The sequence below is a fragment of the Plectrocnemia conspersa genome, unplaced genomic scaffold (assembly GCF_051122295.1).
Source record: "Plectrocnemia conspersa isolate PC_06_02 unplaced genomic scaffold, ASM5112229v1 ptg000008l, whole genome shotgun sequence".
NCBI classification, from domain to species: domain Eukaryota; kingdom Metazoa; phylum Arthropoda; class Insecta; order Trichoptera; family Polycentropodidae; genus Plectrocnemia; species Plectrocnemia conspersa.
In genome coordinates this window covers 10871494-10889357 of record NW_028277172.1, presented here as the reverse complement: position 1 = coordinate 10889357, position 17864 = coordinate 10871494, and the positions used below count along the sequence as shown (strand labels likewise).

Below are 17864 nucleotides of genomic sequence, written 5' to 3'. Positions count from 1 at the left end.
GTAACTTTTCTAGCATCTTGTAGATCCGACGACATCATAGAAAGATTCATTTTTAATGGACTAAATTATATTTTTTTTCCGAACATATTCTTAATTTATTATTATGTAAAACAGATCGCGGCATAATTTTAAGTCGATCTTTGCTCCATTCTTAAAATGTACTTATTTTGACAAATGTAACATCTGAAGCACAATCAAAGTATTCGTCATGCTAATGTATCTCTATGGAATATGGATATGCTCTTTCGCATACTCCGCATCAAATCTATTAATACCGTTTTGACGACGGGAGGTGGCAATTAAAATACAGATTGAGCTGCTGCGGTAGTATTTTATTGAATATTATTACAGTTACATGTTATTACAATGAGTGGACGGTGCGCAAGGTACAAACCGGCGTGCCAGCCCGTCAGATTTGTCAAGAGAAAGTGTGTCTGTCACACCAGAGTGTTAAGTGACAAGAATCGTCACTTAACACGCAAGTAGGGTTTGGGAAAACCCAAAGTCTGCGAAACAGGTCAATGGGCGATATTCGTATTAGAAAATTATTGTATGAAAAAAAGATTCGGACCAGCCAGGTCTTAGACTGGGTATTTTTACCTAAAACCCGGCGGGTCTGAGTCCAGGTACCTGGACCCGAAAAACCCTACACGCAAGCGAACGAAAGGGAAAGTATCTCACCGTATGCGCTGATAAATAGGCCCCCTACACTGTCATTCACCTAGTTGCAGAATCACCCACTGCATGGCGCTATGTGTCGTGGTTGTTGGCCAGTCGGTAACTAATTGCGTGTTTGTTCGCTGGTAACTTATTGAGCAAACGCGACGTTCAGTATTCAAAGCTGTTTATAACTTTCACATATTATTTGACATGTAAAAATGATATTTTTTTGATAAGATTTGCTTCTTAAAACTCTGTCTGTTGTCTACATCACTGCAAAAATACTATATTTGCATTTTCGTATCCCTGCTACCGCATCCAACGTGCGGAGTGGTAATGCGTTTGACGCACCTGACTAGGAATATAAGGCGGTACCAAAAGCTCACTCGACACATTCGACTTGACTACACCTTGACGCTCGAATCACATCTTCGCTAAACGGTCTCCTTTGAATTCGGATTTACACCTCGCCTCCTGTCTGAGCAAACATCTCCAGGACACACGCTCGAGGATAAGTATTGACGATTAGTTGAAGGGTTTAGCTACGACAACAAGGTTCACCGTCAAACACATCACGACTACTGGAAGGTTTCATAAGGGCCACTTTGTACAGTTCGCTGTACAAACGCCCCATTACAAATCGTCAACCGGCACCGCCGAAAACGTTAAATTGAAGCGTAAACGATAATCCACGACCTGACCGCTTCAATAATTTAACTGATAGGCGCTAGAGATGCTTTAAAATGTCTATGAAACTCAATCTGACAGTTGCGAAACGTCAAATTTTAGAACTTTCATTAGGTCTAGTCTAAAATACAAACCTAGCGAACTCATCTCTCAGGGTAAAATAAATGGAAGAAGTACAGACAGACGTCGCATCTTGCTCCATAGTTCTGTATTTCGATATTACACATGTTTCAAAAATATGATTGCTATCCTTATCAGTATTAACGGACTTTTGATATGAGAGTATTGGTTAGTGTATTCAAACCGAATTTTGGTCAATAGGAGGAAAAATTCCGGCAGTGTCATCCAATAATAAATAAAATTTCACATATGTATATATTCCTCTGCTTTTTGTTATTCACATAACAAATATTGCCATCAAAACTTGCAGATATTTAAAAGATCTCTGAAAAATCCAGTGTCACGCTTAGCAGAACACCTATTCAAAACTTTGTGGGCTCATATTGAATCTGCTAGGTATGTTTTTATACATGTATGGTATTCTCAATGAACTAAAAAAGTTCATTATTGGAGAATTTTTTGTAACTTTTACGTACGACCTAGCTCGATTCGAATTAATCATCACAATAATCATCCATGAGATTAGGAAAATCTAAGAAAACGTCATTTATGATGATTATTATAATTAATTTCGATCTCCTAGGTTTTTCAATGCTTACAATTGGTAAATAATATTTTTTGGAATTATTAATGTATAATAGAAACAAAATTAAATTTTGTATATATTAAATATATTATCTATCAATACAGGTTAATATATAAATTGCATAAATAGTTTTTAATCAATGCATAATTTTCTCCATCCAAAAATAATTTACCATCTCATTAACATAATCAAACATGTAAAGATCTCAAGTCGAGTCAGACTCGCCAATATGTTTCCGATAATTCCTGTACGCTCTTTTTAACTTGTCCCTGCTCTTTCTCCCAGTCCAATCAGATTCATCAGACACGTCGTTATTACTTCTGTGTCTCGTTTTAAAGCGCGATTTGCCACCCCTGCTTCCAGAGCTGGTACTAGGACCCGTATGAACGCTGCTATCGGGAGTTTCCAAATTGGCTACAGCCCTTTGCCTATTTGGAGTGACGACTTCATCACCTGTGCTGCAACTACTTTCGACTTCGCTGTTTGTCTCACTTCTTAATCTATCTAACATCGTTACATAATTGGCAGACATATTCCAAGTCTCTAAGTCTATTTGATTTGTTTCTTCGACGGATCGATTATTGCTCGATAGTCTATCTGCATTGTTGGATGGCCACGGATTATTCATTCTGAATGAAGGGTTGACGTTATCCCGAGATCCGTTTATGGGAATCGGAAGGATATTCACCAATGGTAACTCTCTAGTGTCTGTCGAATGATGAGCTTGTGGTGATTTGGGACAACTTCCAGTTGATTGATCGTCTTCTGAGTCGACTTCGGCTATTCGAAATAAGGTAACACCGGGATGTCCCCTGATACCTGATATACATATAAACTTATCTTTATAGTTTTCGTGCCTTTTATATCAAACAAAAATAACATAAAATTATTACCTGTACTGGTACTAGGAATTGCTAAATGATCATCATTATATGTCGATTCATTACGAATATTGCTATTTATTCCGTTTGAGTAACCATGATCTACAATTATAAGATTAAAGGATTAATAAACAACTTTTACAATACAAATGCCGTCGATGATATAACAAATAACGCACCATTTTTAGAACTATGGCTTTTCATGTGAGAATAATTATAAGGTCTATTTTTTCTTTTAAAGTTACGCGTCATATTCATTCTTCCTCTGTTTGGTCTAGTCATCTGTAAGAAAATAAATTACAATTTTTTGAAGACAACTTATCAAATGGATGTTGATTAATTAGCAAAACAAAGACGACTACCAATAAAGCTCTTCACTATACCAAATATTGGAGTAGTTCTGTAAGAATCTTAAGTCATCTTTGGAAAATAAACTACTGGGATGAACGAACATCATTCAGTTTCACGAGGCACGGAACCAACCCAGTATTTAAAATACACTGTTCTCACAACAATGGATACTACATTGCCACATTTGCGGATGATATGGCTTTACTTGCATAGTAATTGAAATCACACATAGTCTATCTTTTTTTAAAAGGGTTGTTTTTAATGATCTGTGAATAATATACCTTGCTTATATGCCGATTATGAGATCGCGGCGAGGGTAAGTTATCCGAATCGGGATCACTGTCAGAGTGCGGTGAATCAGTCACATCGTTTAGTCGGCTCTGAGGCAGAGGTAGTGGCGGTGAGAGATCCCCACGTCTCAATCCTCGGCGAGCGCTCAGAGGCCTCGTCGCTCGCATTCTTTTGCTCGAGCTTGGAGCCATCAAAGACGATAAACTTGCCAGTTGTACTTTATTACACCTGTAATTGTGTTTAATTACATCTGCATCATAAAAGCAATATAGAAGTGTTGTGTTCACCTTGGTGATATTCGCTTTTTGGCAAGTTGTACAAGTTTCGACTGTCTCGTTGCTATTAGTCTTGCGATACGATTTTGTGACCTTTGATTTCTGATGCCGTTCGGGACTGAAACATTTAAAGCATGATTAAATTGAATACAATAGTAATATCTTATAGAACAATCAGTTATTTTTCTTTCTCCTATATTTAAACATTGCTGAAAGAATCGATGGGATTTTTTGGTATAAACACATTTTGTTTGTTGTCTCAATTTAATGATTTCAAAACCAACTGCCTTCCATAGGATGGCTTAGGGTTAATAGGAATAGCAATATTGAGGGTTATTTTGTGCTGTGGTAATCGACTTGCATTAGGAGAATTTAAGAATTCAACTGGATAAGTAGTTATCTTTTATCTTGTCAAATAAGTAAAATGAACGCTTTGCAACTGACATCATCTTATAGATTGGCATATTTATCGTTTTTGAATGACATTGAAGAAGCAAAATAAAATACAATATTTGAGAGCTATAATCATTCTTCAGCATTGTCTAAATAAATATATATAGATAGCTGTAAGTGTAAATTTTATATATTAATAATTGGGCTTTGAACTGAAACTGAACCGAAAACCAGAAAAAAACGTTATTTTTGTTAGAGCTGAACCGAAATAAATATTGGTTTATTTCGGTTCGGTACATGTTTAAACACGTACGTTAACTAAAGTGATCAGATATGTTAGGTTGGAATGCGGGACACCGATGGGAACAAAAAAAGATGGACCCCAGACTTTTTGTTTGTTTATAAAAATCAATTAAAAATACTTGCTCGAAAAAATATTAAAAACACTGTACTTGTTAATTAATACAGTGTAACGTGGCATAACACTCAAAAACCACCAGTTTTTTACCCCACTGCGTGACACTAGCGTGTGTGTGTGTGCGCGCACATCCGCAGTGAGACCACAGTATTTGTGCGTTTCTGAATTTATTATGTTCACACCAAAACCTAGCCTAAACAAATTAACCGGTATACCATTATACTCGTTAGGTTTAAGTTTGAATAACAAATGGATGTTTCGCAACTGTCACACACACTACGCTAATTTCACGCAGTGGGGTATAAAACCAGTGTTTTTAGAATTACGTCGTGCTAATTAACAAGTACCAAAAACTAAGGTGACCAGATTTTGAAAATATCAAAGGACACTAAAAAAGGCATCATGGAAATTTTTGTTCAAAATTCATCTTGGAATTTTTTGTCCTCTCTGTTACTCGATTTGGTTGTTTGCAGGGAGGGATGCACTGGTGTGTATAAGAACACAGGGTAATTGATTTGTTGTTCTCAAGGTACAGTTGTCAAGACTGTCTCATGCCCATTTTACCCGTTTAAACCATAAAAATGTCTACAAGATTAGCTGTGAAATTTTGAATCCAAAAAGTCTGGAGAAAGAAATTTATGGGAAATAATTTTAAAACTGGTTTACAAACATTTTACTGACATTAGATAATAGCACAGTTATTGTTAAATTATATGTTTTATTTATAATAATATTTGCTTTGCTCTGAATTTATTAATATTATTTGTTTAATTCAGTACTGTTCTCAGCTTTCACAGGAATTTTGCGTGTACTCGTTTTTGTCCACTAACTCTTAAAAATAAATACTGTAGAACATAGCTCTTATATTTTTGATACATAATGTTACACTGTTATAACTGCCATGTAAAACGAGAGGTAAATATCTAACATCTAATCAAATAGGCACTGTTTCCAATATGCTGCACTATATACATATAATCGACTTACTTTTTTTCCTCAAAAAATGAATCAACATCTGATCGCTATCTGACGAATCGGTATTTTTCGGTGTTTCCGGCAGTGTTATTTGTTGGGTAGCTCGTCTCGTAGTATAGTTATTCGACACTAAACTAGCCAATATACGATCATCGCTCGATGAGTCGGTTTCATCAGCTGACCAACATTCGATCTCGCGCTGCACTAGTGAATCGAAAAACGCCATCATGCGAGGATCTTCGCTTGTCGACCGATCCGCGTAATTGTGCGAAATATACTGCAATAACACACAATATCGTTACAATTCATCAGACATTCTGTCAATATGGTAGAGAATACATACTTGGCCACTGTGATGAACCAGAGAGACATAATCATTGTGCGAGTATACGTCTCTGGGATGGGCGGGTCCAGACGTCTCCTCCAGTAGTGCGCCTTTAGAGCTGGCAATGGGCAGCGGTGACCAGAGTTTGATTATCTTCTCGACTCCCGATGAAGCAATGACGCAATATTGAGGATTGTATCTTACTTGATTGACAATCGATCGGTGTCCGTATAAAACCAGCTGTTGACTCACCCAGGTCACTATATCGTTAAAAAGTATGTATTATATAAATATCATCGATTTATCTTCTTTCAAAATACTCACTTTGGTTGGTATCGGGCACTTTCCACATATATAGATTAAAATCGTCTGATCCGGACAGAACAAACTGATCTCTGTCGCCCGCAAAAGTACAACTCTTCATAGTACAAGAATTGTAATAGTCAGTATGATAGAAAATGGCAATCGGATTGACAGAATCGACGGCGTACAAAGCCGGTGGTAAGCGACGCCTGAGTGTAAGAATGCGATCTCCCGTACCATTAAATTTGACGCTCATGCAGTTTTGTATCATTGAACATCCATCGCCATATTTGATCACGGCACTGTATAAAAAAATGTATTAATATAAATATCTTTATTATATTGCAGAATAGTGTTATAATACTGTTTAGGCTTTCGCAAGTCCCATAATGTGGCACCGTGGCGAGCATTGGCGGCAACTATCAAATCACATTGTAACGGATGAAAAGATACTGCGTGGAACGCTCGACGGCTCCTGGATACAACCATAATTTCTGTAAAATAAACAGCATGATTTAAATAATTTACATTAATAGTAATAATATTAAAAATAAAACTATTTATACCCTCTGTTGATTGTCTTGTATCAAATACCAATAATCGTCCATCGTTTCCGGCAGTGGCAAGAATATGATCGTCAGATGGATTCAGAGCAATTCCATACACTGCTTTTTGATGAGGTAATACATCGACTACCAGCTTTCTGTATAATAAATATAAATAAGTTTAATACTAAAATAAATCATATGTAACTATATAAATGACATACGTTTCAGAATCGTGAACCAGAACTCGGTCATCATTTCCTCCTGAATATATTCTTGAATTATCAGGTGTTATCGCCAAACAGAATATGTTGGAAGAGTGAGATTGTAACATAGGTTCTGGCTCTCCTCTTTGTAAAAGCGTTTGCCCAACACGCCATAATACAACGCGTTGATCGTCACCACCTAGCGATAAAATGAAAATTGAAATACACAATAAAAACTGTAACAGATAGCGGGGCCTGGGGTCGCAAAAGGGTCCTGACACCGATCGATTTTTTTTATTATTTTTTCACTATTTGTCACGAGATCGATTAGTTTTGTTCGTTGGTCTTCGTACTTGTTGGTGTACCTGCTATGACCAGAGTTCATAGAATTCGTTTGGTGCAATCTCAGAAAGGTTGTAGTATCGTAAATATTTTTACGCTTATCGTATTTTATTTTTGTGAAGATTTTATTTATTATTTTGAGCCGGTTATTTTAACCTTTATTTAAAAACTTTGTAAAATTAGCAAATACAAAGGTGCACTTTCGGTGAAACGCAACTATGGGAATTATTTATAATTTTTCTTTACTGATTTCGAATGCATGTGCATAATTTTTTAAACTAAATATGTTTCTATTAATTTTATAATTATTCATTTAGAAACAGAAACAGAATTGAAGAGAAGACTTTCAAGCAATGCTATTTGTTAAAATTTAAAAATGCAAGTGTATATCGCAACAAATATTATTCGCGGTAAGTAAATTTTATCTAAATCAAAAATTGTTAGTATTTTTTGCACAATGGTTATGAATTATTTTTTCTTTCAAAATAAAAATTCAATTTCGATCACCATGTCTGATTCAAATTACAAACATAAATTTGGCGCTCAGAAGAGGAAACTTTATTGTGAAAAAAAGTTAAAAGAATCGCAAGATCATCAATTCATAACAATTTTTTCAGATTTGAAAATAAAGAGAACGTAACATTTGTTGCTGACCGTAATGGAAGCCGTGATAATGATAACTGCCACATTGTTGAAGATGAAGCGAATATTACATGTGAACCTGTAGTTACTGAAGAACGAAATAGAAGTTTAACACCTGAAAAAGGAAAAACTAAAAGATCATAATGCAATCGATGATTTAGATATAGATTGTTGACAACTCAATATAAAATATGATGACCCTGGTACTTGGCCGCGAGTAATCTCAAATAAGTTGCAACAAAAATAGTACAAACGACTATAAGGACTTATAATATATAAAGTGTGGATAATTTTAAGATTTGATAATGGCTCGAATATACGTGGCGAAATAAATGGTGTTAATTCTCGATTTTTACGGAAGAACGAAATTTCCCTATTTTCTCCCTGCGGTGTACATTTGTTAAATCGAATAGGAATCAATGCCACAAAAATGAATTAAGATGTGATAACATTTTTGGAAATATAGAAAGCTTCTATTATTTCTTCTCTCACAGAATTGCTCTTTGGAAAGTGTTGAGTAAATACGTACCGTTATCACTTCAAAGTTTATCAAATACAAGGTGGAGTGAAAGAATGTTGAATGCTGTGTGATCAATTGTTAAACATTATCCCGGAGTACTTGAAGTATTAGATGTTTTTTCTAAGAGAGATGACTAAAATTACCTGAATACTAATTATCAGCTTTAATACAAAGAAAGCTCTTAAAAAATATTTAGTGTTTTGTAACAAAATTCAAAGTGAAGGAATATCCCTAGATGCCGAAATCACTCTTATTAAAGATTTAGTACAAGAAATGCAGCATTTACGAGACAAAATTAGTTTCCGAAATTTGAAGAGAAATCACAGAAAATAGAAAAAAAGTTGTTGAAAGCGGAGAACATTTCAGAATTTTTATATTTTTTTCTGCTTTAAATTTAGTATAGATTTGGAATAAACGAATTGTTTTTACCAATTTTTGATATTTAAAATTTAGACGATTAATAAATTTCAACGAAAGGAGCAACATTGATCAATCTTTTGGACAAAAAAATTGCAGAATTTTCCGAAAAAGTGGCAGAGGAATTCAATCACACAAGAACGGCTCAATGATTTTGATCTTGTGCATTGAAACTGATATAGCCAAGAAAATAGATTTTATTTAGCTAAGTAATTGAAAAGTTTGTGTCACAAAATTCAAGAAATTGTATTTTAAAATTATTGTGTTAATAAAAGAAGATATCTTATTTTTAAACGCCTCCAGTGGATGCGACACATCATCTGCAGTGTTTAAGAAAAGAAAACTGCAAACTATAAAAATGTTCGAGAAGCACTGCATTTCAAATGGAATATGTGTTGTTTTAGCAAGGTAAAAAGCTTCAAAAGCAAAAGATAGTATTGAAAATTAAAATGACGGAAAACGAGGATCCAAAATCAAAACATAGTATTGAAATGAAAATGACGATAATGATCACAAGGAGGTTGTTCAAACAATTACAAAATGTAGAACATGAACCAAGCATACCCTGTCTAAAAAAACGCACCTTGCATTCCACCTCAAAGGAATTTATTATTTATTACTTATAATTTAAAATTTTAATTAATATTGTCTCATATATTTATTATTTATAAATAATAATATTCTTATTATATAATTAACTTAGAAAATTTTATGCTCTATGCGAGATTAATTTCAGCTTTTTATCTTATCCTTATTTGACTGGAATCTTAAGGAACAATACTTGTATAGGACTAAAGCTTATTTTTATTTAAAAAAATTGTAATCGATGGAAGATTTTTAAGCTACTGATTTATTTATACTCCCAATGTTTTCGTTAAAAACTCACCAGAGGCGAGGAGCGATCCGTCTTTAGAAAACTCGATGGCATTTACGCATCCATAATGGCAGAGCAAATCGCGTTTGTACAAATCTTTGGCAATGTCCAATCTTTCGTCGACGATGGTTTGACGGACGTGAGGCAGAACCCCCAGCTGACGGCGGGCCTCCGCCCACCAGCCTGAAGCCGAGCTCATATCTCGACCACAACACCTGACATATGTGAGCAAAAGCGCACTGGCGACGACCATGAATGCAAATGTCAACATTCAGTTTTTTTGTGTTTATAAAAGTTTATTTCAAAAATATACATAGGTACAATACCATACAGCCACATTAAATGCACAATAACGGTTCATAAACATTTCCATTGCTTACAATTGGTAAAGTAATACAATAAAAACAATAATAAATTATCACTAAGTATAGTCAAATGCATAAAAACCTGTTACAAGTTTAAAAGAGAAACAATATAAAATATAACACATACAAAATTAAATAAACCTAACCTAGTAGACCTAAAATTAATGACACTGCAATAGGCTTAACTGCATCAAAAACAATTCGTGCTTAGACATTTTATGTTTATCGTAATCACCAATACTTGAAATTAGTGGTGGAGTTTATAAAACGGTGTATTTTATATTATTTTTATGCTTTTATTTTGGATAACTTGAAGTTTATTAAAATTAGTAAGTTAAAACAGATCTGATTATTTTTTTATAGACTAGGATTTTATTTCTTATAGTTGGCGCGCTTTTTCTGTTAAATCTTCATTTTAGAGTCCTTTTGACTGAAGTTCAATTATATGTTTGTTGAATTTAAGTCTGGAGTTGCTCTCCGTGCAATGTTATGCCATTGTTCACTCTTAATAGGTGCAGGCAAGGATTGTCTACGAATTGTAAATATTATTGCTTCTGTTTTGTCTTGATTTATTTTAATTCTCCATTTCAATAAATCAATTTTTAAGTTTTCAACAGATTTTTCTAGTTTATCTGCAATAGGTATCAGCGTATTTTTTAAATTTGGAATATAATTAATACCAGCTGGTATTTTACGCGGTATCGAAAGTGTATTGTTTATCGAAACTACATAGCTTCGATTTTTAAGGTAAACCGTAAAATGTGGACAATATAATAATGAGTTCCGTGTTTTAAAAGTTTATACATTAATCCGTCATGCCATATTAAAATAGGCAGATAAGTGCTCTGTTAGTCTATTAAATTGATGCGTAGTCGAACGATATTCGCGAAAGCAAATTGAATAAGTTGTTAAAATTATTTTTTCAAATTATTTGTTAAATGACGGCAGTAAACTTTGCCAGCTTTTTTTATTGGATCAATTTTTGCCATTTTCCAGATAATTGAGGAATATCCAAAAGATAAGCACGAATTAAATATTTTAGTTAAGTACTGAAAACACAACTAAAATATTCAATTCGTGCTTATTATTGCATATAATTATAATTATAGAGCAAGAACATTTTTATGTCCGCCAGACACCAGGACAGATCTGTACGAGCTTCGCCACACACGAAAGCTGTCTGAACTCGCACACCTCGGTTGTCTGATGTCTCATTCAAAAAAGCAAAAACCTGTCATAAAGTAATAACCTTGTCACCAAAACCTTATCTTAGACGTTAGCCCGGGTCATATAATCACTGAAGGGACAAATTTTAATAAAAAATACTGTTAACCGTCGGTTGCGGGTGTTCGGATCTGCCTGTCCGTGTTTGATCCGTTCGTTTTGAGCACGGACAGCGGACAGAAAAATCTGTATCTTTTCTCACCAAACACGATCGGATTTGTCCGCGCGTATATGGCCAGCTATTGATAATGAACTGTCAACATGCGAATGACAGATCGGCCAGTTTTACTATTTTTCAGCGTTTCAGTAAGAACAACACTACATGTACGATAACACTATTGCCATCTGTCAAAAGAATTTTTACCCGAAAAATACAAGCATTTTAAAATTATTATAAAGATTACTGACATTTAAGTTCATGCTCGAAAAATGCGCTGCTAAGACAAACGTCAGACTATGTTTTCGTGGCCGGCTTATCAGTTTTACTGACGTTGCGCGTTATTTTAATGCTTTCATTTACATATGTAACTTAAATCTATCATAGAACATATATATTTTAAAATGAAAGACGTTACTCTGCATAGTAAATATATTAATATCGCCATCGTAGTTACAGCATATTGGTAAACAGATCACATATTACATTTTATGTAATTTTTGTTAATAATGTTACAATTATCATTTACAGGTTCATATCAATATTTACGGTATTCGTAAATAAAACACTGTTGAGTGATAAAACGACTGGTTTGAAAGCGCCAATAATCATCACATGGTTTCAATGTTTGATATCGTTTTTAATATGCCACGTATTGAGCAAAACCAAAGGTATACCTGGTTTGCTCAAATTTCCAGAAGGCTCGCCATGGAAAGTGGATACGATAAAAAATGTTTGTATAGTGTTTTTTTTATGTATTAACATATTTCATTATTGTTAAAAATATATAATTTTAGGTATTACCTCTATCACTATTATTCGTCGGTATGGTCGCAACTAGTAATATATATTTGCAACACGTCGGTGTAGCTTTTTATTTCGTTGGACGATCATTAACCACAGTTTTCAATGTTGTATTGGGAAGTATCTTATTAAGTCAGCATACGTCGAAGAGATGTATGGCTTGCTGTGGTTTTATTATTTTAGGCTTTTGGTTGGGCGTCGATCAAGAAAGCCTAATTGGTAAATTTGTATTACGTTAAGTTAATTTATTATATGATTTTATTTATAAATATGTACATTAATTTTAGATTCATTTTCATTATTCGGAACTGTGGTTGGTGTAATCAGTTCTATTTTGTTATCAATGTACACAATTTATACAAAACAAGTATTACCGTTTGTTAACAATGAGGTGTGGCTCTTATCATATTACAACAACGCTTATTCCATATTTTTAATGCTGCCCATGGCATTAATGAATGGCGAATTTAAAACATTCTATAACTTTGATTCTTTGGATAATTACGTGTTTTGGGTGCAAATGATCATTGGAGGTTTTTGCGGTTTTGCTATCGGACTTGTTACTTCGCTTCAAATAAAGGTATCATATATTAACTTGTACTCAATCTTGTCTTTTATATATTTTGATAATATTTATTTTTAGGTGACGTCGCCTTTAACGCACAACATATCTGGAACGGCAAAGGCTTGCACTCAAACTGTGATAGCGACTTTTTGGTATGATGATTATAAATCATTCTTGTGGTGGACCTCGAATGTGATTGTTTTGTTGTCGAGCGCTTTATATGCTAGATTCAAACAGTTGGAGATGGAAAAAGCTTCCTATTCTGCGAAAGAGGATAGTAGAGAGAAGCAGAGTTTAGTATAATGTATACTAATATATGATATTTATATTTACCAAATTGTTTTGTCTCAAAAATGTACATAAGTTAATTATTTTTTTAGTTAATTTTACATTGCTTTCGTGTGATTTGTTATTAAAAAAATGTATATGTAATGCAAGTATTATTTTAATTTATTTAAGAAAAAATAATCAATTTCCTATTGATAGACTGATGTTTTCACAAGCATTCAATAAATTGTTTTGATAACTTCTAGTTTGTAATTAATAAATCTTGTTTGTACTGTATTTTAATAGAGAAATCTATATTTTTGTTAGGTTAATAAAGTAATTTAAATAATACAATACTTATGTTTCCATTATATTCATTTAAATTATTAACCGTTATATTTTCAAATATACTATAAAAAACATCATTTAATAACTGCAATAGTATCGTACCCATTAAAAATTATCAGAGACTACATAAAAGTGGAATATATTGACGGAAAGTTTTTTCAACGCGATAGGGTAATGGTTCCGCTATTAAAATTTAAAAAAATGCATTGATTATAATAATCTAACGAGTAATAATCAGTAGTAACACATTTAATTTAAAGGTATTACTGTGACATTATATAAGTTATTGATAATATAAAATATTTAGGAGTAATTACATTTATAAAATTAATATTATATTAAATGCACAAACCTGCGATATAAAAGTTGTCATTAATGTAAATAGTGATTTATATAGATTTTCAGATGTCGATTACTGCAAAAATAATGAAAAAAATCGATCATGTACAATTTCTTCACAAATCATACTTATAATTTTGATATTTAGTAGAATGAAAAGTACAGTGAAACGGTTTTTATGTGAAATACATACATATTAATGGTATATAAAAAAAATATTTTAGGTGTAATAACGCTTAAAAAAAGACTACAAATCATATTCAAAAGAATTTCTCCCAAACTAGTTGAAACTAGCAAAATTACAACAATACAAATAGTGAAAATCAGTTTGAATCAGTCCACTATCCTATTGGCGCTTGTCTGTTTCCACATCCCACTCTCCAGTCCCTTCGTCCGCCTACAGCCCAAAATGTGACAAAAAAGCAAAAACAGTATTGTTAAAAAATGTTAAGGGATTGTTGAATAAAGTCGTTGACAATCTAGAATTTTCCAACGCGTCATAACATGTATATGATTATGACGTTGAAACAAAGTTCACGTCAAATTTGTTCGTTTGTTAAGGTTATCCTTAATGTTTTCTTCGTTTTTAATGGTATATTATACCACGAATCAGGTTATGCAACATCAATAAGGAGTAATATATATAGGTTTTATTTGTTTTTTCGTGAAAATCACAAAAAAACAACTCTTAGACTGCATTACAATAACGTAATAGTTCACACTTGAATATTTGGGCAAAAAATACATCGTAGTGACGCCGTAGTCACCGCATTCACCAGATATTAGCCTCCTGCGTTTTATTTTTCTTTTCCTGCATATATAGATGTTCGACCATAGAAGAGATTAAGGAAAAATTGCGGAGTGACCTGAAGACCATATCAAATGTCGTTATTTCTTTATCACACCTTGTATACATATGTTAATACTACATTAATGCATCTATCAAAAAATAATAGAAAATATAAAAAAATGAATTATCAATGTTTTATTTGTATTTTACTCAAAAATAAATGTGATAAGTTAATATTGATTCTTGACTTTAATTATTTAACATTTAACATATCTTTTTAAGTAAGTATGTTATTAAGATGTTGAATATTATGAATTTTAATATGAATATAGTGTAACTACTATTTTGCTATAAATAAAAATTAATCTGTTAAATCAACTGGTACCATTTATATAAATGTATAATTAACTTCTAAATAAGCTGACAATTCACTATAAGTAAGATGTTTAAAATTGCAACTAAAATACAAGCATAAAAGTCTATTCAGTAAAACACACTGTAAAAAAATGTATTTTTCCCTTGACAAGCGATACATCAGCAAATCATGAAGGGTTGGAGTCTATTAGGTAATTACCTGATAATAATCTGCTCACTCTGTCAAAAAGAGATGAAGATCGGACGATAGAGCAGCCACCACCCCGGAAGGGTGAAAGTTGTTTCAAAAGGGGTGTGACGCGACACGGACGCTGATTAACCCTGATTGACCTATTTTTTTACACTCAATATATTATTTATTAATTTGTAACTAGTTTTTATAATATGTGATTTTTTTAAATTTATTTATTTATTATGTAATAATCAAGATAAGAGTTCGATTTACGCCCTATTCAGAATGTGAAGAAGCAAACGCCAAGTGGGTATTCTATGAAGATCGCAGATATAAGATACGAGATAGTCTGTGGGTAATTTGTATGAAATGTAAATGGACTCTGTAGACGAGATGCAATTTGCTAATGCATCGTCTCGTGGTTATTTGTTGTATTATACTTGTGTAAGTAGATTTTCACGTATTTTATTATATTTTCTTATTATTTTTAGGACTATTATTTTAATATATTTTAAGATACTAACTAAAATAAAAGTACATATTAATATGAAAATAATTGATTTTGTAAGCTTATTAATTTTTATGATACTGCTTATTTTCTTCTGTATGCATATGGAACGCGCCAAATTTTATTTAATATATGTTTGATTAAAGATTATTATTATTTTCCCATATTTTGAATAAAAGTAAGGAATTAGTATGAAATTATGTGAATGTTAAAATCATAACGATATCAGAAAATAACAATATTTTTTATTTTTTCTTATTTATTGTTCTAAAATGTATTTATATTATTGCTTATTATCACAGGTTTGAAAGAATACAATATACGTATATGATCATATATATTTATTACCATATAATAAATTATTAATTTTATTTATTATACAATAACGAAAGATATGAAGATTCGATTAACATTGATGAATATTGACAATAAGATTATGTATTATACACATTTTATATTTATAACGAACAATCGTTAACTGATAATATCAATATCATTATAATAATTTCCTATTATTTACAATCTTTAATTAATAATACTAAATTTATACAACACTAATATAATATTTGATTGCAAAAGAGACCTTGTTTTACATACATTTTAGATATAATTACAATTCCATTAAATTCTATTACACATATTAATGATTTTCTACTATTGTTTTAAACACTATCAGCAAGCACGTTTATAAGCACAATGTATTGCGAAGCTAACGTTTATATAGAATATTATTTTATATGACTATAGCATAAATTATGTACACGTCATAGAAAGCACCAATTGAACTGAAAGTCCAATTTTGACTTTAGATTTAATTTCTAGGTTCATAACGTTCTTCTGAAGACGCAGCGTTAAACATTCGGGAATTCCCTTGCCAACAAGCTCAGTTGAAGTACAAGGGAGCGTCGGGTCACAAAATTTTGGAGAAGAACAGAGCCGCTGGAGTTGGAGGATGAGCCGGAGGAATCAATCTCGGCGGTAGAAGCAAAGGTTGTGGCTCTCTGTGCGCAGTGCTCACAGAACTGTTACCCATGCTAGAAACGCTAGGACCCACGTGTAGTTTTCTAGTGTGCTTTTTTAGATCGAAATTTCTGCAGAACCCTTTGGCGCAGATGTGGCAAGTGAAAGGCTTTCTGTCGTTGTGCGTGTGCATGTGAAAGGTCAAGTTGTATATTTGATGAAATGCCTTACTGCATAAGGAGCATTTGTAAGCCTTTTCTCCGCTATGGGTCAGTTTGTGATTTTTATAATTGCCCTTCTGGTGGAAACCCTTGCCGCAAGTCTCGCAGACGAACGGCTTAACTCCTGCGTGGATTCTTGCGTGGGTGTTGAGGGTTGAAGATCTATTGAATGCTTTTCCGCAGACGCCGCATCTGTGTGGTTTTTCAGCAGTGTGGATTATCTTGTGTCGACAGAGGGTGGAAGCCTGTCGGAAACCTTTGCCGCATACCTGGTAAAGAAAATGTTTTAGTTAGATCCTAAATGTCTTTGATTTGTATTTTTTATGATTAAACTTACTTTGCAAACGAAAGGTCTTGCGCCAGTGTGGACTGGCATGTGTCTTGTTAGATTGTAGTGTGCGTTGAAGACCTTGCCGCAGTCTCCACAAGCAAAAGTTTTATGCCTAGGTGGAGGGGCTGGTGCTGAAGGCGCAGGAGGAGCTGGAGCAGGCGATTGAGTCAAAGCAACAGGAATAGGTGGCACCGGTTCCTTATATTGCCTGAAAGCTGAAGGCTCTGGAGCCATAAGCCTCGCGATGGAGAACTTCAACTCGGAGACTTTGCACTGGCGGTTTGAACTGAAGGGCTGCATTTTGACCTGGTGAAATACAATTATAAATAAGATATCCCATGTAAAAAATATTAAAAATGTATTCGTTTGATGTTAATCTATGTATAATACATATATAACTTAATTGGACTTACATAAATGACCAAACTAGAAAATAATCGCGATTACAACCAGCGGTTATTGGTAATTTGAGAACAAATAAAATGCTGGTTTATAATTGGTTATTTTATATTTTTTAGTGTATTATGCTAATTTTATTTTAAAATTTTTACTTGCTTTTGAAATATTATTTTTTCTTTAAAAATAAATTAAAAATTAAAAAGACGTTTGCTTTTCTTCCACTATTAA

The 17864-nt window shown here is 33.1% G+C and overlaps 3 protein-coding genes and 1 long non-coding RNA gene across 5 annotated transcripts; 2 read left to right on the top strand and 2 right to left on the bottom strand.

Moving 5' to 3' along the window:
- The first annotated feature begins 87 nt into the window (after positions 1–87).
- On the top strand, positions 88–2130 carry LOC148232965 (uncharacterized). The gene is made up of 2 exons (XR_015810397.1): positions 88–1267; positions 1462–2130. It is a non-coding gene; the product is annotated as an uncharacterized LOC148232965 (long non-coding RNA).
- Positions 2122–10052, bottom strand: LOC148232964 (uncharacterized). Of its 2 annotated transcripts, XM_088189866.1 has the most exons (13): positions 9824–10052; positions 8013–8115; positions 7035–7215; positions 6832–6968; positions 6630–6759; positions 6287–6567; positions 5981–6222; positions 5650–5914; positions 3864–3969; positions 3567–3804; positions 3114–3216; positions 2947–3036; positions 2122–2872 (listed from the first exon to the last, which is right to left on the bottom strand). In XM_088189866.1, exons 3-13 carry the CDS (start codon positions 7142–7144, stop codon positions 2259–2261), a joined length of 2316 nt encoding a protein of 771 aa, XP_088045992.1. In that variant the 5' UTR covers positions 7145–7215; positions 8013–8115; positions 9824–10052; the 3' UTR covers positions 2122–2258. The 2 variants fall into 2 exon arrangements, with proteins under 2 accessions (XP_088045992.1, XP_088045991.1); XM_088189865.1 differs by lacking the exon at positions 8013–8115.
- A 1766-nt stretch (positions 10053–11818) lies between these two features.
- nac (GDP-fucose transporter nac) lies at positions 11819–13547 on the top strand. Its single transcript, XM_088190246.1, has 5 exons — positions 11819–12023; positions 12089–12290; positions 12355–12580; positions 12649–12941; positions 13005–13547. The coding sequence occupies exons 1-5, from the start codon at positions 11962–11964 to the stop codon at positions 13227–13229; spliced, it is 1008 nt and encodes a 335-aa protein (XP_088046372.1). The 5' UTR covers positions 11819–11961; the 3' UTR covers positions 13230–13547.
- Positions 13548–16548: 3001 nt separating this feature from the next.
- Positions 16549–17537, bottom strand: LOC148232962 (uncharacterized). The gene is made up of 2 exons (XM_088189991.1): positions 17244–17537; positions 16549–17175 (listed from the first exon to the last, which is right to left on the bottom strand). Exons 1-2 carry the CDS (start codon positions 17535–17537, stop codon positions 16636–16638), a joined length of 834 nt encoding a protein of 277 aa, XP_088046117.1. The 3' UTR covers positions 16549–16635.
- Positions 17538–17864: the final 327 nt, after the last annotated feature.